This window comes from Ailuropoda melanoleuca, chromosome 1, assembly GCF_002007445.2.
Source record: "Ailuropoda melanoleuca isolate Jingjing chromosome 1, ASM200744v2, whole genome shotgun sequence".
NCBI lineage: Eukaryota > Metazoa > Chordata > Mammalia > Carnivora > Ursidae > Ailuropoda > Ailuropoda melanoleuca.
The window spans coordinates 92,924,280-92,946,989 of NC_048218.1; the positions used below are offsets into that span (position 1 = coordinate 92,924,280).

Sequence of the window (22,710 nt, forward strand, 5' to 3'; positions counted from 1 at the left end):
TTTACTATTGCTAAGCACCCTGATATATGTAGCAGTGCATTTTAATCATTAGTAGTAAAAGAAATATTATGGGATCACTTGGTACTTCCTGTTTGGTGGTGTGTGGGATAATCCAACTTTTGGGTGAGTTTTGCATGACTGAACATCTATAAAATCTTCGAGTTTTTTTCTTTGAGTTATTATTGCTTTAACTTAGGAGCTCCACCATTCTGCACTTATAGGCAATCATGACATGAAAGCAATAAATGTTGCATTTTGTCTTCAATTTAATTTCTTATATAAATTTGTTTCAGTAACTACCGACAAGGTGTGTCGTGTTTCTGCATGTATTAAACGTGCACAGAATCGTTTACAGTAAGCTCACACATAAAGTGGATTCATCTCTACTGAAGTAAGATTACAAAATTGTGATGCTTAGGAAATGGACGCAACGATCCTGCCAAACTGCGAAGTGAGGGCCATTCTTACCTAGCAAAGGAGTTCTTAAAGGGCACGAAGCTTGGTCTCAAAGATACACTTAGATCTGTTCTCACATATGTGACGAGGAAGATGTTCTACTTTTTTGGCAAATGCTCCACGAAGAAGGTTCTTTCCCAGCTGCACCCTGCTGTGTTCTTTCTGGACTGGAGCATTCACAGCTCCCTGCCCTGCTTACCATAGTTGGCTAAACCCCATAGAAGTCAAGCCCTGAGATAACCGGCGAAGATATGACAACAAGTGGACATATTTCCCAAGGACGGGGGTTTCATAAATGCAGGAAGGTTAGCACAACCACTGGTGTGAGGGGAAGTCAGAGGACGTGATCATAGTTCATGGGAACCAGCAATGCAGGATGGGCCACATTCAATTTAGTTTCCTTTGCAGGCTTAAAATAGAGCCATTGTAAATTATGTCAGTCTTTCTCAAATCATGAAAATGATTGTTAAAAATGTCTCAGAATACACAATGTGCATTGTTGTGTGGCTTTGATGTGTGAATGATGAGAGCGTATGATATAATGCAAATTAAATAATGGTAGAGCAGTCACAGGCTTTTTCCCCAAGGGGAGAGGGAATAAAGGTAAAAGTTGCCAGTTGAGGGAAAGACTGTTTTATTTTGTTTTGGTGCTACGACTTAAAATTCTCAGAGTGGTCTAAAAACTTAAAGGGGTTCCTGTTATGTGTTGTGCTTAAGACTTAAATTTTTAAGATTCTGTTAGGGTAGTCGTTGGGTGGGAAATCAATGCATGCTGGAATTGGACTTTTCTATAAATATTTAAATATACAAATGTGATGCAAAATATTATGCAATGGGATGACAAAAATATTTATATATATTTATATATGAAGTATTTGTGCTGCCTCAAGACATTTGTCAGGTTGGATGCCTTGCTTTGGAATCTAGTGAAATGGGGATATCTGTGTTTGGAGCACCCAGATTTGGTACCTCCAACAACTTTTCCTGGCTTCCTAATTGAAATTTTGGGTAAACCAATTGTGATACTTGCTAAATTCAGCAGCAATTGCCATAAAGCCTGAGATTCTTTTTTGTTGTTTGCACACAGGTGAGGTCTGCCATAAATCCTATACTCAGTTTTCAAACCTTTGTCGTCATAAGCGCATGCATGCTGATTGCAGAACCCAAATCAAGTGCAAAGACTGTGGACAAATGTTCAGCACTACGTCTTCCTTAAATAAACACAGGAGGTTTTGTGAGGGCAAGAACCATTTTGCGGCAGGTGGATTTTTTGGCCAAGGCATTTCACTTCCTGGAACCCCCGCTATGGATAAAACGTCCATGGTTAATATGAGTCATGCCAACCCGGGCCTTGCTGACTATTTTGGTGCCAATAGGCATCCCGCTGGTCTTACCTTTCCAACAGCTCCTGGATTTTCTTTTAGCTTCCCTGGTCTGTTTCCTTCCGGCTTGTACCACAGGCCTCCTTTGATACCTGCTAGCTCTCCTGTTAAAGGACTATCAAGTACTGAACAGACAAACAAAAGTCAAAGTCCCCTCATGACACATCCTCAGATACTGCCAGCTACACAGGATATTTTGAAAGCACTATCTAAACACCCACCTGTAGGAGACAATAAGCCAGTGGAGCTCCAGCCCGAGAGGTCCTCTGAAGAGAGGCCCCTTGAGAAAATCAGTGACCAGTCAGAGAGTAGTGACCTTGATGATGTCAGTACGCCAAGTGGCAGTGACCTGGAAACAACCTCGGGCTCTGATCTGGAAAGTGACATTGAAAGTGATAAAGAGAAATTTAAAGAAAATGGTAAAATGTTCAAAGACAAAGTAAGCCCTCTTCAGAATCTGGCTTCAATACATAATAAGAAAGAATACAGCAATCATTCCATTTTCTCACCATCTTTAGAGGAGCAGACTGCGGTGTCAGGAGCTGTGAATGATTCTATAAAGGCTATTGCTTCTATTGCTGAAAAATACTTTGGTTCAACAGGACTGGTGGGGCTGCAAGACAAAAAAGTTGGAGCTTTACCTTACCCTTCCATGTTTCCCCTCCCATTTTTTCCAGCATTCTCTCAATCAATGTACCCATTTCCTGATAGAGACTTGAGATCGTTACCTTTGAAAATGGAACCCCAATCACCAAATGAAGTAAAGAAACTGCAGAAGGGAAGCTCTGAGTCTCCCTTTGATCTCACCACTAAGCGAAAGGACGAGAAGCCCTTGACTCCAGGACCCTCCAAGCCTCCAGCAACACCTGTCACAAGCCAAGACCAGCCCCTGGATCTAAGTATGGGCAGTAGGAGTAGAGCCAGTGGAACAAAGCTGACTGAGCCCCGTAAAAACCACGTGTTTGGGGAAAAGAAAGGAAGCAATATTGAACCAAGACCCGCATCGGACGGTTCCTTGCAGCACGCTAGACCCACTCCTTTCTTTATGGACCCAATTTACAGGTAAGGGAGGATAGGAGACGGTTCGATGTGGACCTGTGTACGGAGGGCAGTTTTTACATTCTAATGCTATGGCTTGTAACAAATTATTTTTGTTATTAATATAAGGCAGAGAGTAGAGTTGTTTGATCTAGTGAATTCATTTTTTACTCAGACGGTCAACTCATTAGGTTTGGACTTATTTTTGGATGTCTCTGAATTTGGGGTTTGGGATGAGGCCCACAGAGTTCTTTCCCTTGACAATAAATTTATTTTTAAACACATTTTTTTAAGTGGAAAATATGGGAAAGCCGTATTTAAAGCAAGTTGTCAAGTGGCAGAAGAATGAGGCTCCTGAAGGATTAATGCAAATATGTGTGGGGACTTAAATGGGTCAGGATATTTGGAATGAGATGGGACATAGAACAGCACGAGTTTTCTCTTTGTTAACCTACCAGCACATCCTTAGTAAGTACTGTTCATATTCTGTTGCTAAATAAATCTTCCAGGAGCCCAAAGTAAATGAAATACCAGTTACAAAAATGCCTTGTATATAATGCGAATGGTTGGTTTTGAAAAACGCGTCTCTGTTTATATCCTCATTATCCAGTTTTCTTTGATGCATCCAAAAATTCCTTCGGGGAAACATACATGCTTAATAAAAAGCCTCTTAGGCAGTATTCTGTAACACTCATTTGACATTCAGAAAGATTTAGTTTTTAAATACCAGCTTTCTTTAAAAGTATGAGTAATAGTAATTATGCTTATTATGTACTTAAATATTACCAAGCATTTTCACATTTACTTTCTCACTCAAGTCTTGAACATTGTCAAGAAATAATGGAAGGTGTGGATCATTGTTTATTGGACTTGTTTAAGATGAGACCATTTTCATATTTTTGCCTGATTCTCTATTACGAACAATTTTGTGCTACTCTTTCATTCAGTGATACTTATTGATTCTCACTACTTAATAGGAACTATAGCCGCAAACCCTTTTGCACTGAGAACTCCTTTTCTGACTCTTATTATCTATAATACATTAAGAAATACTGCCAGTATGTTGAGGGCTAACCCCACTGGAAGGGGATGAAAGAGGACGATACAAAAGTATCTCTAAGCCATCGGTATCAAGCTTGGGCACTTTTTTTCAATTATTATGTCTTGATTCCTGTGGCAGTCCCAATAAGAGAAGGGAAAAGAAGGGAAAACAGCACTTCCATATTTTGCGTGTGGATTTTATGTCACACATTGCCAGAAAGTTGTGTTTCCAAGTCAGTGATACATCTCAGCCCTTTGTGAAGAGAATTCCTCAGACTTTCTTTCTTAGACCCTTCCAGTGGCAATGGGCTTTCATCTCCTCCACACACCCATTACACTCTTCTCCTTCACCTTCTAACCTTCGTCTTGCTTAGTTGCAACTTGGTCTCCTTTATTTAACTCTGAATTAAGAGCCTAGGCCTGTCATTTTACCAAAGTCATGAAAGATGTAAACACCAGTTTTAGTGTAAGACCTGAGTTGAAATCTCAGCTTCCCCATGTCTCAAGCTTTTTTTTTTTAATCCATAAAATAGGTATAAAAGGATCTATCTCAATAAGTGAAATCGTGTATGCAAAACACACCATATACCAAATTTCAAGAAGTGGTAGCTGTTTGTATTAATTTTGATTCTATTTTAAAAGTGTACTTATTCAACAGTTCTTAAAAGAAAATTACCAACAGTTGGTGAAAGAATTTAATCCACGATCTTGTTTCCTGTATACTTGGTGGAAAATAGAATGACAAACATTCTAAGGCAGAAGGGATATGTAGATAAATTTTTATATGTTTCGTCTGTCTTCAAAAAGGTCCTCTTCCTTTTCCCTCAACCCCCTTTTGCCTGCCCTGTTTATCAGCGGTGGCGTCCAAAAGAAGACACCTATACCTCAAGGAGTAGGTAGGAGGGTGCATAGTACGCTTAGAAACTCTCCTGCTGTCATTGGCAAGGATGAGAGAAACATAATGAACATCTGGTGGAACACTTTCTTGGTAGAAAATGACTTGAGTTTTCAAAATGGACTCTGTCCTCATGATTTCAAAATCATCCAGGCTTCTTGTCTCCATTTGAAATGGAAAAGGTACAAATGTGTGACCAATGCCTCTAGCTTCATGACTTTTCATTTTTTATATTTCCTCACTATTGTTATTACTAGTCATTCAATAGGATTTTGCCATTATAAATAGGACCTTCTGTCTTTGAGTGCCTAGAAGTGCCCTGAGTATTCTTCAAGAACTGAACAGATGTCTTTATATTTTTATTAGTGTGCTTCCCAGAAACCTACCATTTGCTTTATTGTTAGCTGTTTCAAATGTCAGTAATTATATAGTGATTGATATATGAGACTGATTCATCTCCAAAAACTAATTTTAACCTTTCAGAGTAGAGAAAAGAAAACTAACTGACCCACTTGAAGCTTTAAAAGAGAAATACTTGAGACCTTCTCCAGGATTCTTATTTCACCCACAAGTAAGTATTTTGAATTTGAGACTTCAAGCTTGTAAACTAACTTGTTGATCCTGAAAAGCAGGTGCAATGAAATGAAAGAAATCTTGAGAACATTAGGATTTCCTATGACGCTGGTGTGGAAGAACACAGGAAATTCTAGCAGAATTAAAACCCAAACTCTTTAAAGAAAAAGAAATTAATATATGTGTAAAAACAACGTGTTTTGAGATGTTAAATTATTGTATGCTATTAACTACTTATTGAGCCAAACTGTATTTTGGAGTGAGCAAAATTCAGTTGAGAAAATAAATATTGAAGTTGTCTTTTATGTTTAAAAATTACTGCTAGTAAGAGATAGATTATACTGTGATTCGTCCCAAACTCATGAAAGTCCTTCATGTTCCTTTAGTGCTTAGATAAAAAACAGGAAATGAGTCTACCTGACAAGTTGTTACCATAGAGGGTGAAGGAATTTATCTAGAGATCACTGGGCATTCCAGCGAAGTTCTGTAATTGCACAAGAATTTACCACAATACACAGAGCCATTTGCTGAATGGAGCTATGTCCATTTATCAAAATATATATAGTTTCTCATTGCAAGGAGAATACAAAGCAGTGCCATCTAATTGGTTCATCCCTCTGTCCTTACATATTAGCTTATTTTTTAAAAACTGGTTTGCATAGCAATCAACATGAGAATTCTATTGAAAGACCAAATATATTAACATCTTAAATGTGTCTTTTTACCTGATATTTTGTTTTTTATTTCTAATTTTTTAAAGGATATAAGCTCTGCTCTTTGTAGATGGTAAGCAAAATTTTTATGCAAGTATTTGAAATCAGTGAACTAATTTGTTCTGTTTCAGTATATTCAAACTAAAGATTATGCTCTTCTAATAAAATTGGTGGAATTTTACGCAAGCTGTCTTAAAGAATGTTGTGAGGTAATTAAGTTATCTGGGGATATGACTCTCCCTGTCCCTCTGCCCCCTCTCCCTCTGCCATCTCTTCTTCAACTTTACAAGTACTTCCCCAACACCCCGAATGACGGAGTATGAGAGTGGAGTACATCTTCTGGTTAGCTGGAAAAATCTGTCATTCTCTCTATTTCAAAGTGAGAAAATACATGATTTACTGTTAAAGGGGCTAGAAATGCTCCAGTTAGTATTCGTTTTATATAGAAAGGCTAAGGAATGATATTATTTATGTAGTTACTTTATGGAAAAGAAACAAGTTATAAAATAGGTCAGTGTTTATCAGGTACTTATCATTTACATTTAGGTTGATTAAAATTGCACATTTAGGCCTCATGGGCTTTTAAAGCTGAACATAACATGCATTTTGTGTCAGTGTGCAAAAGGTATATCTTTCTTGATAACTTACTTTCTAATTATAACTAACTGCTCACGGGGATATTATATATGTTTAGTTATAATAATCAAATTGTTCTCATATTCTAATTACCTTTAAAATCTAGCAACTAATCACTTCCAAATTAGTGCTATGGGTACATGGTATAATGGAGGGAAAGAAGACTGGGATTCAGGATCCTCGGGTGACTTGGTCTACCTGGCACTTAGTTCCTTATCTGTAAGATGACAGAGTTGGGTGTTAAGTCCCTATTCTCTCTGAAATTCAAAGATTACTAGCTAGCCAAAGTAAATTCACTAGTTCATAAAATGGGCAATTTTGTCTCCCAGTAACTCCACATGTGCATGCAAGTGTTCGAGTACGTACATATTTTTAATCAAATAATATAAGAAAAATCTACTATCTCTTGATATTTCCAAAATTAATGAAGGATCACAAAAGATGAGGCATCTGTCCAATGCTGGGAGCAGGGCAGTGCTTCTCGCAGAGCCCCGCAGACATGCGTGTAGGAGCACAGTGGCAATGTATGCTTCCTTGCCACACCAGAGGGTCATGTCTTGGTGGAAGGGATTGCCTACTGCCACTATTAGAACAGGACCCAAGAGTGATAATCGAAATATTTAACACCCTGTGTGTCATGAATACTGACCAATCGGACTGGATTCCTGGCATTCTGGAACAGGATCTTGGAAGTCCTTGCTGCACCAACTGTTAATGCTGTAATTGCTGGCTGGCAGGCTGACTGAAGAGTCTTTTGAGATGCGGCCAGGACAGTAGGGGGACCATTCAAGATTCTCAGAGCAGAGGCTATTTACCAACTGCTACAGAAAGATTTTATTTTTTTTTATGACCATTGTGGCTGTTTTCGTGTGTAATGGCTGTAGCTCACAGGGTAACGACTGTCGCCTGGAAGAAGCTTGGGCCACCCTCTTTTTCATCAGGCCTTCAGACCAAAGAGTCTGTTCTTTCAGAAAATCTGCCTCAAATGTCCTCAAGTTTCAGCAGAATTCTTCTTTCTTTCTAGTACTCTATCAATTCCATCCTACCCCAAGATCCACTTTCCCATAAATGCAAACAAAGACAACCTGCCAGGATTTGGGGCGAGAAATGACTGCTTTATGACTGGCTTTCCTGCTTATTAGCAAAAATGCTTAGATTTTGAGCAGTGCAGTTCATTTCTTCTCTATCAGGGTGATGGGAACACCCCTTCCAGCCTTACCTGGCTAGCTGTGCAGATTAGTTTTTCATATACATAACATAGTACAATGCATTCTGCCTGGCAAGTGGAAGGACCTAAATGAGGAAAAGCTTTCATTATTCATGAATGCAGAAGTATTCCATTTTGAATGTAAAGGAATTCCAGTAAAATACTGTCCTGCCATCCCCTGAGCCCAGCTTCTTTGGCAGGACTATACGTGTATCTAGAAGTACTCAGAAAGATGCTGACAGTGTTCTTGGCACTGCCTTATTGGCCAGCAGTAAGAGTGGCACACAGCAGGAGGCCAAAATGGAAGCCCTTGCCTCTGCTCCCAGGGCTTGCCATGATTTTGTAGCTAAATAAATGCTTGGTTAAGACTATTCATTGCTTCAATTTCCATCTAAAGTACAGTGGAGCAAATCACAGGGTCCCTCTGGGACTTCTGTACCTTTGTCTTCCAAAGGGGAATAATACTTTCCCTATGGATTTCTCATGGTTATAATAATAATATCGTCATCATAATAAAAGAGACCACACATTCTTAATGCTTTAGGGAAAACATAGATATAGGTATATAAATTCTTGGTACTGGTATTCTCTGGGCAAGCCTGATTTTGTAATTTTTGTATGTCTTTGTATTCTACTCAGCATGTCCCTCCCCAGGGCATGTTTCCTAATCAATGAAAGGTGAACACTTCAATGATACTTAGATATTTATTGAATTTTATTAAAAGATTATCAGGCCATCTCACTGTCTCTTGGAATAATAATATATATTTTTAAAAATCTTGTCAAAAATATCTAGAAGATATAGGAACACATGCAAAATTAAAAGATAATTGCTGGGGTTTTTTTGTTTTTTTTGTTTGTTTACTTTTCAGTGTCTAAATTCCTTGCTTTGTTCAATTTTTAAGTAAAGTATGCTTTCTGTGTCAGGCCACTAGAGGACTATTTAGACTTCTATTTTTCTTTTATAAATAAGTTAGTTTAATATAAGGTAGAAATAAGTACTATAGAGTACTACCTGGTTAAAAATTGTTTGTGGGGTCTTAGTTTAGATTATAATTTTGAAAAGGAATGACAGCCACAAGTAGGTGAGATGGAGGGAATGGTATTAATATGTGATCTCTGGAATGTCCTTCGTTGGGTACTTTGCATTTACATTGATGGCTCATTTGAACTGCCATAGAAATCATTTGCTGGTTATGCTGTTGTAAAACTGGCTATTATGCCTTGGTTTGGTTTTCCTATACTCTAAATATGTTTTTGGTTGTTAATCCACTTTATTTCCAGATGTTTGGCTTTGTACACATCTGCAACAAAGACTCTGTTTTACTTCTGTTTCTGTCCTTTATTCACTCATTTTGTATTTTCTTCTTTTTAAAGTGCCTGACTATCCTGTTACTGTATCCCCAAGAACTGGGAAAAAATTAGTCTTTTTCCAAGTTATCATTTATATATAGATGTGAAAATTACTTAAGTCTTTTGTCCTTCATCTTCTGTTTTGCTTTCTTATTGTTAGATTGCCTCTGCAATAAATTTTTTATCCTTAAACCTATGTATCTTCCTTATTAAAAATACCATAACTTATAAAAGCAAGAAATATCCCCCTTAACCAAGCAAAATGGTAATTTTAAGGATATAGCATTTGTGCTTCCTGGAAGAGCTCCCAATTCACTGAAGTTTTCCCCAGTGACTCTTGTCATAAGTTGACATAGGAAACTATACATTTGTAATTCTTTTAATTAATATCCTTATGTGTTTTGACCACTAATGGCCTGAATCCCATGCTAATGAAAGTCAAGCAGTACATTTCCAAGTACATTACCTTTTTGTTAGTCAGTGATTCATGTTTGAGTAAATATCTTATTGTCTTTGTTATTAACATTATACAAATGCAAGAGACTACATTTTTTTTTTTTGCTGGAAATTGCTCAAGTTTTATTTATTAAAGGTTACAACTTTTGTTTTGCAGTGAGTCAAAACAAATAAGAAGGAAGTATCTACTTTGCTATTTGAGATTTGGTAGTAGGTAATATTTAGCTTTCTTGGAAAAAAAGAACATTCTGGTTTATAACCTTGATTCTAAAATTTAATTTAGGTAAATAGAGGAAATCCAGCAGTGTTATAAAAACATTTAATTTTCATTTCCAGAGTCTTTACTCAAGGTACAGTTACATGATAAGCAAAAATTACAAAGTCCGTATAAATGTTAATTTCTCAAAGGATAGATTGTAATAAAGATACTGATACAGAAGTAATTTTTTGTTTTTGTTTCAATTTTGCTCCCAGTTCCAACTGCCTGATCAGAGAACTTGGGTAAGTTTCCTGCTTATATTTTTGACTAAAATAACGTAGCATTAAAAGGAAAACAACTTATATTATAAAATGCTGTACAGACATAAAGAATTCTGAGCCGCTTTCCATTAAATGATACGGCTTTCAGCAGATCGCTTTCCAGCTTTGTCAAGCTGCAAAATACTTTTCCGTTTTAATTGGGCATTTAGTGTGCTATAAATTGTTTACAGAAAGAAGTTTATTTTATAAATTTGACCCATTCCATGTAATTATACCTTGATGTAGAACTCTTTCTCGGCACTTGGGAGAACGTTGTTAAAAGAGCCTTCGAAACGGGTCACTAAGTGGAACAACCATTATTTGGGGGAGCTTGTATCAGCATGTTAAAGATGCTTTTGATAAAGCCTTCAAAAGGTTAAAACCTCAACTTACATGTAGACACAAGCTGACATTGGAATTCACATCCGTATATCCCAGGGCAGAACTCGGTTCTGGCTATTTGGAATAATAAGCCTAAATGTTTAAAAATCCATATCTAACTAGTAAATGAATCTTTCAGCCTTGGGTCTCACTTCCTCAGCTTTCAGTTCCTATTTCCAGATTCAGTCAGTTGTCAGGTAATGATACTAAGGGACAGCTTTATTTTTTTGCTCAAGATACAAAGAAGACTGCTTATTTAGTTTTCACTCGCAAATAAACCTTAGGTCAATAGAAATACATATAAATGACATAGTACAAAATTTCCTCTGATTATATGTGCTTCTACTTCTCTTCTTTACTCAAAACTATTTCTGATTCTGAGATATGGGGAAACTCTTGGAATATAGTTCAATTTTTTTTGTCACCATATAATTATATATAAATTATTTTAAGTCAGAGCACTTTAGCACTTACCTTTGTCCTCTATCTGACATTAGATCTTCTTTACCATAAATTCCTTCATTTTATTTCTTCCGTGGAGTATGTGATGAATTGTGATTTTTCTCATTTTGATAGATGTTTGGGGATTAAGTTCATTTATTTCAAAAGTATAGGAGAAGAGAGAAAGACTAAGACTTTCTTAGACAAAGTTGTACAGCTGACAGGGTCGTGCTTTGATTACGCGGGGCCTGTGTTCCCAGAGTTCCTCTTCTGTCTTCCTTGGCAGAGGTCCATCCTGAGTACCGTCCCGCAGGGTCCTCATCCTTTCTCAGGTCGAGTATTACTTGACAGTACTGTGTGGTTGGCTGCTTTATCCACAGGTGCTATCCCCTACAGAAATACCCACTGGTTCTACCAATTTACGAAGCCAATTCAGATTTTAAGTAAGACTCCCTTCCTGATAATACAATGGTATAGAAACTGCTGTTGCAATGCTTTGGAAATACTTCCATTCCCTACATCACAGGGTTTTCAGAGCTACGATTTATATTTGTATTATAAAACATAGATATTAGTGGGAACTACTAAAATATTAAAGTTTATAATTTTAGTGGTAAACAGATTCTAAGGGATTTCATAATCCTGACTGCTGTGAATGTGATACATGGAATGAGATAGCCATAAACTATGAATACTGACTTCTCCCCCAAATGGCCATGATTTTGAGATTTCTCAAGATTATCAAGTGAATAAATATAGAAAACCACCAAATCTACAAACTTTCCCATCATAAGTTATTTATGAAAAGTTAGTTGTTTTACGATAAAAGCATGTGTAATCTAATTTGTAAAACATTAGGTCACATAATTCATGGTGCCATTGGACATATCATTTCATATAATCAGATTGTCACTTTAATGGTTTTAATGAGAAACTTCTTTATGTCATCAATTATTGGCTGCCAGATAATAAATGTTAAGCTAAGTGCTTAGGACCCAGTTGATGATATCTTGCCTGCTGAAATGTTTTTAAAAATACTAGCTTTATTTGACTAGAGAGATAGCTACATTTTTTGGTAGGATCTAGGGAATTCTGTCTAAATATTAGTTTGCGTCAGTATAAAGTTAATAGCCTCTTGGGGACTGAAAGGGGGTGCAATGACTTCCTCTTGCAGACATCTGGCAGCAGATACCATCAACAACTATTATATATATAAATAAAAATTACTGTTGCATAGAAAAAAACCCTGTCATTTACTGATCAGAGATTAGCCTATGACATTAATAGGACACAGGGCAATGCATTTCTAAAATATATGATCTAATTTTTCCTCCTTTATTTTCCCCATTCTCAGCAAATTCTTTTTTATAGTGGTACACGTTGCCCTCTATATTGGATTTTTCATAATTGAAATATGTATGTTGCTAGATTCTGTTTCATTGATCCCAATTCATATTGATTTTTAAAATACAAGCCAGACTTTAAAATGAATGTCAAAACTTGCTACTTCCCTTGTAAAGGCATGTTATTTTAGAAAGAGCATCATACGAGTCAGCCCACAGAGTGAGAAAGTTAGAGTTTTGACCCATGCACCAGATGAAGCTCATCTTAATCCAAGACAGAGGCAGACTGATGCTGGTCATAGAATTGCTGACGAACCCAACTGGCAGATGTCTATGTCACTTCTGTCTGTCCTAATGGGGAAACTTATTCTTTTCAACTGCGGTCAAGTGCTATGAGAGCAAATCTTATGAAGATGAAAGGGAGGAATCAGTGGTGGCTTTTATGTTCAGTGGCTGCTAGCTGTACAGAAAGTGGTGTGCGTGCGTGTGTGTGCGTGCGTGCACGTGCGTGGTGTTAATAACTACCCTCGGCTCACTTCCCGTCTTCTTCTCTCTCTTTTCCCCACTCTTATTTAGTCCTCTTTTCCTTTGACACCGGAATCCAAAGGGGGGGGTGGCTTTTAAGAGAAGCATTCGGGTCACCCCTATTTTATTTCCTGTTATCTTTAAGAATGTCACTGTTGTCAAGCCCATAGTGTATTTTCTTGTTTCTTGATAGTTTCCCCAAATCGAAATAGTTTGAGGTAATGTAATCACAGCACTCTTTCTTCAAAAGGAGGTATTAGCTACTACTAAAACGAGACACATTTCTCAACAGCCAATTGCTCTTAAATACCTTGAAGGACTTGTAGTTTATATGTGCTAGAGATGAAAGCCGAGAATAATAGTCATGAGTAAGCTATTTTCCATATAAAAGCCGAAGTGTTTCTATAAGATATATCACCACGGGAATCTGAGTGTGTCAGCAGGGCGGACACTCAAATGATTTAAAACCACTAGATAATGAAAGTTTACTCAAATATTAAATGTACATAAATGAAACATTAATAATCATCACCCATGCACTTACTCTTCTTCCCAATAAATACATGCGGTAGTGACCCTGCCCCTTGCTTGTTTCTGCTAATCAGCTTGAAGGCCAGAGGTCATGTTTCACTCAGACAACTTATTCCACGGAGGGTGGAATATCAAAATGATTTTCTGCAAGAAACAATTAGGAGGAATAAATGCAAATAAAATAGTATCATAAAATATTTCTGGATTGATTTTTAATAAATAAAACCCAGAGTAAGATGAAAATGCTAATACTGCGGCTAGAGGGGCAATGACCGTGTTCTGCGGGGACAGAGTTTCCGCCACCCTCTCTGAGCAGCAGCGTCATTCCATATCTCTGCCCTGTGATCAGTATGTGTCAGAACCCTTCATAGTGACAAATGTGCTGTCCACTTGCATCTGCGGAGAATGTTTTAGCAGCTGAGTGATTATGAATCAAACCCCTGAGCTTAGAGCCCCTACCGCCTCCCCGTGCGTTCACATTTGTCGTCTGACAAGTAAATGTATCTTGACTTTCCTCTGAGATTTTTTGCACCGTGTTTGATGAAAGACATTTGGCAAATCGGCAGTGGTACCCTGTACGTTGCAATTTGTAGCTAGCATTAGGAGTCCGGGCTTGAGATGAGAGGGCAGGCTCCAGGATAAAGGGAAAAGAGAGAGTTAACTACCACATGAATAGTCATTTGAAGGCTCGAGCATACACCATTCCCTTTGTAAGAAAAGAATCACCATCTGGCCATTCTGTTAAGATTTTGCTTCGCTGTAAGGAGTCACTAGTATTCTGTCCCACTGCACAGCCGTGGAATAGAGATTTTGTTATTTTTCCTTTTGAGTAGGAACTGTTGCCTTTTCTTTCTATCCTGAGCTCGTAAATTAGGGCTTCAGTTTGGTCCTGCCATCCCGTCAGTGAAAGAATCGTCCTCTTGGGTTAAACAGTTGTTTGAATGTGCAGTTACCATTCTTGTCCTTGCGTGGAGTCTCCTGGTCTCACACCCCAGCTCTTTGAGAAACACAGAGTGCATATAGAGTGCAAACACCTTTTTAACAGCTTTCTGAGCTCTCCAGTGGCATAGTGCCTGAGAACCAAATAAATAATGGGTGAGTTGATTTAACAGGATGGCCTGAGAGTTTGCTTTTCTACTTAAAAATTCAGTAGTAAGCAGCTTCCAAATAAAATATGAGCTCTAAGGAAACTTAACATTTTGAGAGGGTTGAAGGAAAGGGGAGTCCTCGGAACTGAGGACAGTAAGGATCAAGCTGTCTTTCAAAGTAAATGCTGCCCTCTGATTGTGACTGTCAGATGTATGTGCAGGTGGACAAAAACCTGAAGATTATAAGCAAATAAATTAGGTTGTTTGAGGGGAAGAATTAGGCAGGATAGTTTTTAAAGATTATTTCTCTAAGAGTGTGGTTACATTAACTACTCCCCTTATAACGCCCATGCCAAGTTATATTACGTGAAGTCATGATGATATATCATGAACTGTCATTTCAACTCAGTCTTTGTCCAGAACAAATTAATATTTCATCAAAATTCCTCGTATATGATCCCCCTTTAAGTTGTATATGCAGGTATTAAGTTAACCTCATCTTAGGCGAAACAGTGCTTACATATTAATTTTTTTCTTTCTGCATTACACACATTTGGCTTAAGCTGTAACTTGGAACACTCAATGTGTTTCGTGCTGTGAATTCTTTTCATGGGATGCCATGCTTCCTATGGTTTTTATTACCTAGGCAAGGCACGCAGGACCTTTCCCTATAATGTCCAGTTTACTATTGATGTCCTTAACGTAATTTAATAAAAAGCTTTATTATCACTCATGTATTTATTACTCAGTTCTATATCAAATTATGACAATAAGGCCTAACCAAGGTCTTTGGAAGAAGTTTGCCCAGCATTCTGTAAGCATGGTTCTACCCTTGTTACTTCCTAAACCAACGAGTCCTCTCGTTGTTTGTCTAATATTGGGACAGTACAACCTTTTTCTCCAGTCCACTGCATTCAGCAGATTTGATCCTTCCCTTTTCTTGACGATTTCTTGGTTTGCTAGAGACTATTATGGAAGAAAAGATGTCAGACTGGTCCTTCATGGTCTTGTGCTCTTGCCTTTCAGATGTCAGCTATTGAAAACATGGCAGAGAAGTTAGAGAGCTTCAGTGCCCTGAAACCGGAGGCCAGCGAACTTCTGCAGTCAGTTCCCTCCATGTTCAACTTCAGGGCACCTCCCAATGCCCTGCCGGAGAACCTCCTGCGGAAAGGGAAAGAACGCTACACCTGCAGGTGACCACAGGGCCTGGGACAGCCGGCCTTCCCCAAGTCTCCCCTCCGATTGCAAAAGGCCCTGCTGTTTGTTTTGGAAATTATTCTTGATTGGATGATTAATCGTGACCATGATAGATCTCCAGCACTTCAAAGTAGTCTTTATTTAGGGAGATATAAAAATAGTGGTTTTAAAAAACTATTATTAAATGAGAATTTTAGCACAGGCCATTTGGTTGTGATAAATGAGGTTGGAAACAGTCCAAATACTTGTTTCACTTTGATATTTATGAATTTTCTTTCACAGTTAATTATTTTCATGCGAAGGTATAATACTACTGTCTTCGAGCATTCATTTATTAATTGTCATGGCATTGAAGAATAAGGCCATTAACAAAGGACGAATAAGGTCGATAAGTGAAGAAAGCTAGTTAATAAGTTTCTTGTTACCCATCAGCATTACAGTAAAGCTTGTTTTTTTTTCTTTTCAATAAATTGTGCTTATAATTTCCGAATTGTCTTCAGAAATTTGTGGCATCTGATTCAGGCATATCAATTTATCTGCTCTTTGGAAAATGTGTCACTTTCTTTCCAGAAAAGCTTTTATAGGACCATACCTTGATGGATGAGGTCTTCGAATCTTGTCTGATCTGATACCGCTCAATGTACACAGTTGTCACCACAGCTAACATGTAAAATGAATTGAAACATTTGAAATCTGTTTACATCAACCCAGAATCACAGACTCTTGTCATTTTTTTATCCTCTTGTCTGGTTCAGTTTTGCGACTATAAAGATACAGAGTTAATAAAAGAGGCGTATGGGGGTCATCAAAACTAAAGTCTGTTTTCATAAACTGCTTGCTTATGCATGAGCAAATTCAACCAGATCTCATAACGCAGCCTTTATTCATGGAGTTATTTTTATCTGTAGAATGGCTTTGTTGCAAATTTTAAATACCAAAGACACGTGAGTTCCATGCAAGATTAATTAAATCAGGAATCAGCATCTGGCTTCTATGCGGCTTGAGTGAAATAAAGTCGATTGTGCTGACTTTCTCTTATAAACATCTTTCATAACAGATACTGTGGCAAGATTTTTCCAAGGTCTGCGAACTTAACACGGCACTTGAGAACCCACACAGGAGAGCAACCTTACAGGTTTGACAATGATTTTTACTAAATACCTTGATAAATATCATGGTAATTCGAGTGGATGTATTGCCACAATTTTAAAGGAGGCTACTTTTGTGCATGTCTGAATGTATGTCCTTGCAATTTTGAATCAAAGAAGAATTGACTAATGGCTAGGATAACAAACAGAAGAGTTCTAATTTTTTAAATCGGGGTTTCTGACATCTCAGTTTTAAAGGTCTAGCAGGATCTAGCATAGAATAAGCATTTAAGGAATGTTAGCTATTTTAAAAATTATTATGATGATGATTGTTTTAGAGAGAGAGAGTGGGGTGGGGAGGGGCAGAGGGGAAGAGAGAGAAAATCTTAAGCAGGTTCCATGCCCAGCGCAGAGCCCAACACGGGGCTCGTTCTCAAGACCCTGAGGTAATGACCTGAGCTGAAATCAAGAGTCAGATGCTTAACCGACTGAGCCACCCACGCGCCCCCATTTTAAAAAATTATTTTAATGCTCTCTCTTCTCAATAATCAGTGCTGTATTAATTGACAGTAATCAGAACATTGCAGCCTCCCTTTCTCAAGCCTTAAACCTCTGTTAGGAGTTGACAAGCTGTGTGTAACTTTATTTCCCTTGCATAGCTAAGTCAGTGTCCCCAGGTCCCATCAGGAGGTTTAAGGAATAAACCTTAAACCTGGAGAAAAGGAAGGCAATGAGGAACTAGGAGGAGAAGAGAAAAAATAGAATATATTGTGGAAAGGGGCAATTCTACCAACAATTTCTAAACCACATGACACATGGGACATGTGTCTAACTTAATATTATTGTTTACTAAAGAATGAAAATTATCAAGATCCTCTTCAGTTTTAAAATATAATCTACATTGTTTTATGTGCAGTGCTTTGCACATAGTGCTAGGTGGTCATAAATATTTTTTAAAAGAATAAATGTTATTTATCTTAAGTCATATAGTAATTTCATTCTACTTTGAAATTCTTATGCATTGCATATGCGTAAAATTATTTTTGTCTGCATGCTCACTTTTTCCATTAAAATCAATTATTTCTCAGGTTTCAAAGACTTTCTTACATATAAGAAAAAGAAAATGGGCAGACCAATGAATGCTCATTTCAAGAGAATTGAAATTTTAAGAGAAAACTGGAGGGACTTAAGCTCAAAAAATAATAAAAGTGTCTTCTTAAATTCTTTGCTTTCCTACATGTTTTATAAATTACCAGTCAGAAGTGGTACTTCTACTTTATAGGTAATAGAATGGACTTTATATAGTAAGTCTCAGAGAGATATAAAAATGGAAGTTGTTAGGTGATTTCCCTTTTTGAGAAAGATTTCAGATCCTAGGAATTCTGCTTCAAGTGAAAGAGAGATTTCAGCATTTATGTTTTATTATGACCAAGGATCTGGTATGCGACTATATCATGCTCATTTTGCTCTGTACTTGAATTCAGTGGTTTTATTCTACCCCATAAATGGTATGTGTATTTTTGAAAACACAGGCCAGAATTTTGGCATAGCTAGAGATCTTAAACAATTATTTTTCCAGCTTCTCTGTTTTACAAGTGAAGAAATTCAGATGCACAGATGTTAATTGCCTTCTGTAAAGCCTGGTATTAAAAGATCCAGAATTAAAACCTAGAGTTGGTAAAGAAGCATCAAACTTTACATCAGAATCCGGGGATGTACTGTATGGTGACTAACATAATATAATAAAAAATCATAAAAAAAAAACCCCAGAGTTGGAGCTCCCATGTCAGAGTTTTTATCTCACACCATGATCTCAAAGGCTCCCATGACCCCTCTGTTTACATCCAAATTCTTAATGAGTGTATTGCTCATGATACATGTATTAATTTTAAGAATTTTTGAAACTTAACTACCCACTAATTTATTGGAGCAGAATGCAATGGTTTTTTTATGCAGGAGCACTCAAAACTTTTGGCCAAGACATTAGCAGAGGAAAGATACAAAATAACAGATGATTATTGTGTAGAATGTTCTTATTGGCCGGTTTTATCTATATTAGAGTGAATGGTGTCTACTAGATACGAGCAGAAAGCTGGAAGCATGTCAAAGACAAAATCTTTCTAATTCATGACGTACGTAGAAAATGTTTTGAGTGAACAATGTTTGATGGGAGTATAAATTTTCTCTAGCAGTGTTGTCTAGGTTGTTCTGCTCGATACAACACAATTGTGCTAATTGTATCATTATTCTCATTGTAGTGGGCCTTGGGAGTCAACAGAGTCATTCCAGAGAAGGTCATGACTCACATATATATTTTTTTCAAAAGCAGAGGCTAACATATTACAACTACTATGAATGTGGGGTTTCACACACTTTTAAATTAATATTGTAAGTGAGGAAAGTTGAGGAGCTTCCTCAGGCCAGGGCAGATTTTTAAGGGGGAAAATTAAATCGGTCCTTGAGTTGGTTTATTGAGACTAAGCCAAAGTAACTAGTTTAACAGATTTATTTTCCCCATGTAACTAACTAGACTTCTGGCATCACGTAGAGACGGCCGTAGAAACCCAAACACTTCGAGTGGAATGGGGTGATTTCTGATGTAGAGCACTTGAACCCCTGAGTCTGCAATCAGAAGTGGGAGGAGAAGGGCCCTTCACATATGGAAGAATAAGTTAAAGATTGTCTGGCTGCTAGGTTAAAAATTTTCACTTAAAAATCATCTAGAGAAAGCTCATGTTTATTTGTTTGTTTGTTTTCCCAAGCAACACACATACAAAAAAAGCCCCACAAACAAAGAATGCAATCTTTACTTTAAAATGCCAAAGGAAAATACCCCATAAATTGCCACTTTTCTTCTTTATCCATAAGAACTGGAGAGTGGGGGGGGGTTACATTTTTTTTTAGGATTGAAGGAGAACTTCAGAATAAGTTACTTTTTTTTTTAATCACATAGAAGGCAGAAAAAATTAGCCCCCCAATAATAAGTGTTTTCCTGGAAAACCTACCTGGTTCAGAAATGCCATAAACTCTATAGGAACAGAAATGGAAAACTGGGGGGAATAGGAAAAGCAGATTAATGAAGAACTTTATTTTATTCCAAAAGGAGAATTAAGTGCACTCTTACTTTCTTTTTTAACAGTTTAAAGGTGGGAGCACCTGGGTGGCTCAGTTGGTTAAGCATCTGATTCTTGGTTTCCTCTCAGGTCGTGATCTCAGGTCCTGGGATTGAGCCCCACAGTAGACTCCACACTCAGCTCCTCCCCTTCTCTCTCTCCCTTTGCCCCCCCATGCTCAATCTCTCTCTCTCTCTCTCTCTCTCAAATAAGTAAATAAATAAATAAATACATCCTTTAAAAAATACAGTTTCAGGTTATTAGAGTAAAGGTTCTGGGGGCTTGTAGTCACTACAGATTATGAAAATCAGTGTCTTTGGTATCAGGATAGATATTCACATGCCTCAGTTTTAAAAGTTTGGAAACTTTACTGCTTTTTTTGAGAAGATGATGGAAGTTCTTTTAGGATTATCAATTGAGAAAGTGAATTTACTAAGAAACTGTTTTATCAGACTCTGCAATTTTGGATTTAAACATGATCTTTTTTACTTTATTTGAAGAATACATGAATTTTTTTCATGGTTGTTTACAAAGGACTTACTGCTGTTATCCTAAGCAGAAGATAAAACCATGCTACTGTTTCTTAATGTCCTTAATTTTGTGAGGTTTATCGAAAACATGAGAACTGATGACCCTAATAAATTTGGGAGCAATCAAATTGTCAATATTTTATTATGGTTTTTCATAAAGTCATAAAAATATTGAAAGCAATCAAAGTCTATTGGAATTGAAATCTTGGCTGTGCAAATAGTACTCTTGCCCCTGCCTTTGCTCTAAAATGTTTTATGGGTGATACTTTTGGATATCTGGCTTACTAGTCTTGAGAAATATCTCCTAATTTGCTTGCAAATATTTTGTCTGTGCTTATTTTTCAGATGCAAATACTGTGACAGATCCTTTAGCATCTCTTCCAACTTGCAGAGGCATGTCCGGAACATCCACAATAAGGAGAAGCCCTTTAAGTGTCACTTATGTGATAGGTGTTTTGGTCAACAAACCAACTTAGACAGACACCTAAAGAAACATGAGAATGGGAACATGTCTGGTAGGTAATCAGTTGTGTTATGAGGAGAAGATGGCTTAATGTTCTTGTTTTAAAAGATAATCATGAATCATATTTTATGTCAACAATACTTTTAAGAGACGAGATAATTGTGATCTTTCTTCTCTCCTTCCACTTTGACACCAGAAACAGGTCCTAAAATTTGTAGCATGTTTCCCTTTAGATTATAGAATGATGTGATTGTTGAATAATATACAACTCAGAGCCTTACTTGGATTGTTTTCTTATTTTCCTGGATTCTTCTCAATGAGTAATCTCAAACAAAGAGAACCATGACCCAATCTCGTAGAAGACCTATGAATCAGCATTTCCTAAATTGCAGGGAACAATCTTTCCACATATTGGTACAGAATGGGGCCTCCAGGCATAACAGGATTTCCGAAGTGGCAGCCCCAGAATACCATGCTCTGAATATTAACTCAGAAACCATGGCTGCTTTTGCAGAGGTCCTGCAGTTCAGAGAACATCCCCAGGGTAACCTTTCAGAGATTAGTGATAGAAGGTTGTTGACATGATCAGAGCAACCTATAGCAAATGATAGTGGTGTGTGATTTGGGTCACAAATTCTAATGTAGAATTGAGGTAAAAGTGGCCAAAAAAACAAAACAAAACAAAACAAAACTAGCCTTCCCTTAACTCAGACCTGCCAGCACATAGCAGAAGAGATGGTAGTTTTTCTTGCCTTTGGCTTCTAAGAGTTAGATAATAAATCATTAATATATGCCAACTGGCATATGTGTTTGGAGCCACTGTGCAGCCATAATTTGTTTCAAGAGAATCAAGAAAAGGGGCGCCTGGGTGGCACAGAGGTTAAGCGTCTGCCTTCGGCTCAGGGCGTGATCCCGGCGTTACAGGATCGAGCCCCATGTCAGGCTCCTCCGCTGGAAGCCTGCTTCTTCCTCTCCCACTCCCCCTGCTTGTGTTCCCTCTCTCACTGGCTGTCTCTCTCTGTCAAATAAATAAATAAAATCTTAAAAAAGAATCAAGAAAATGACTTGGGGGCAAGGGAAGGAGCAAGCATGGGGTTCAGGAACAGAGATTTTAAAAACAGAGAAAAGTTGAAGTTGTACAAAGTGGTTATTTTAGTTAAGGAAATTATTTTATCATTAATCCTTCCTCCCTTGTACACAGGCACATTGTTTACGATCATGGGGGGCTACTACATAGAACTATGTTACTACTCATCTCCCTTTAAGCCAAAAGTCAAATGATGTGGTCTAAAGACACCAGATTTTAGAGACGGAAGTAGAAAGCAGTCAAAGTCTAAACTGGCCACACTTTCCAACCATGTGCACCCTTATGGCATATTCCCATAATTTTTCTAATCAAAAGTATTTTGTTTCTGTTTTGTTCTTTTGAAGATTTATTTATTTATTCCAGAAAGAAAGAGAGTGGGGGGAGGGACAGAGGAAGAGGGAGAGAGAGAATCTCAAGCAAACTCCCCACTGAGCAAAGAGCCCAATGGGGGGCTCGATCCAAGGACCCCAAGATCATGACCTGAACTGAAATCAAGAATTGGCTGCTTCGCTGACTGAGCCACCCAGGTGCCCCTAATCAAAAACATTTTGGAAAATAATTTTAAATGAGTTAAAAATGTAACATGTCCAAATTCAATCCTTATTTGTTGACCCAGATTATAACTTTATTCAGTTGAGAGATTTCTCCCCTCTT

The 22,710-nt window shown here is 37.5% G+C and overlaps 1 protein-coding gene across 10 annotated transcripts in view; it reads left to right on the forward strand.

Annotated features, from left to right (window-relative positions):
- MECOM (MDS1 and EVI1 complex locus) overlaps positions 1-22,710 on the forward strand; it is a 543,968-nt gene that overhangs the window by 510,373 nt on the left and 10,885 nt on the right. For 7 of the 10 annotated variants that reach the window (XM_011222622.3, XM_034663326.1, XM_011222623.3 and 4 more), the window contains 6 exons: positions 1,544-2,900; positions 5,296-5,383; positions 10,225-10,251; positions 15,605-15,771; positions 16,833-16,910; positions 20,852-21,021. In XM_011222622.3, the coding sequence (XP_011220924.2) occupies positions 1,544-2,900; positions 5,296-5,383; positions 10,225-10,251; positions 15,605-15,771; positions 16,833-16,910; positions 20,852-21,021 (1,887 nt within the window). The remainder of the gene's footprint in view (positions 1-1,543; positions 2,901-5,295; positions 5,384-10,224; positions 10,252-15,604; positions 15,772-16,832; positions 16,911-20,851; positions 21,022-22,710) is intronic. The other 3 variants (XM_011222624.3, XM_011222625.3, XM_034663343.1) reach the window with 2 other exon arrangements.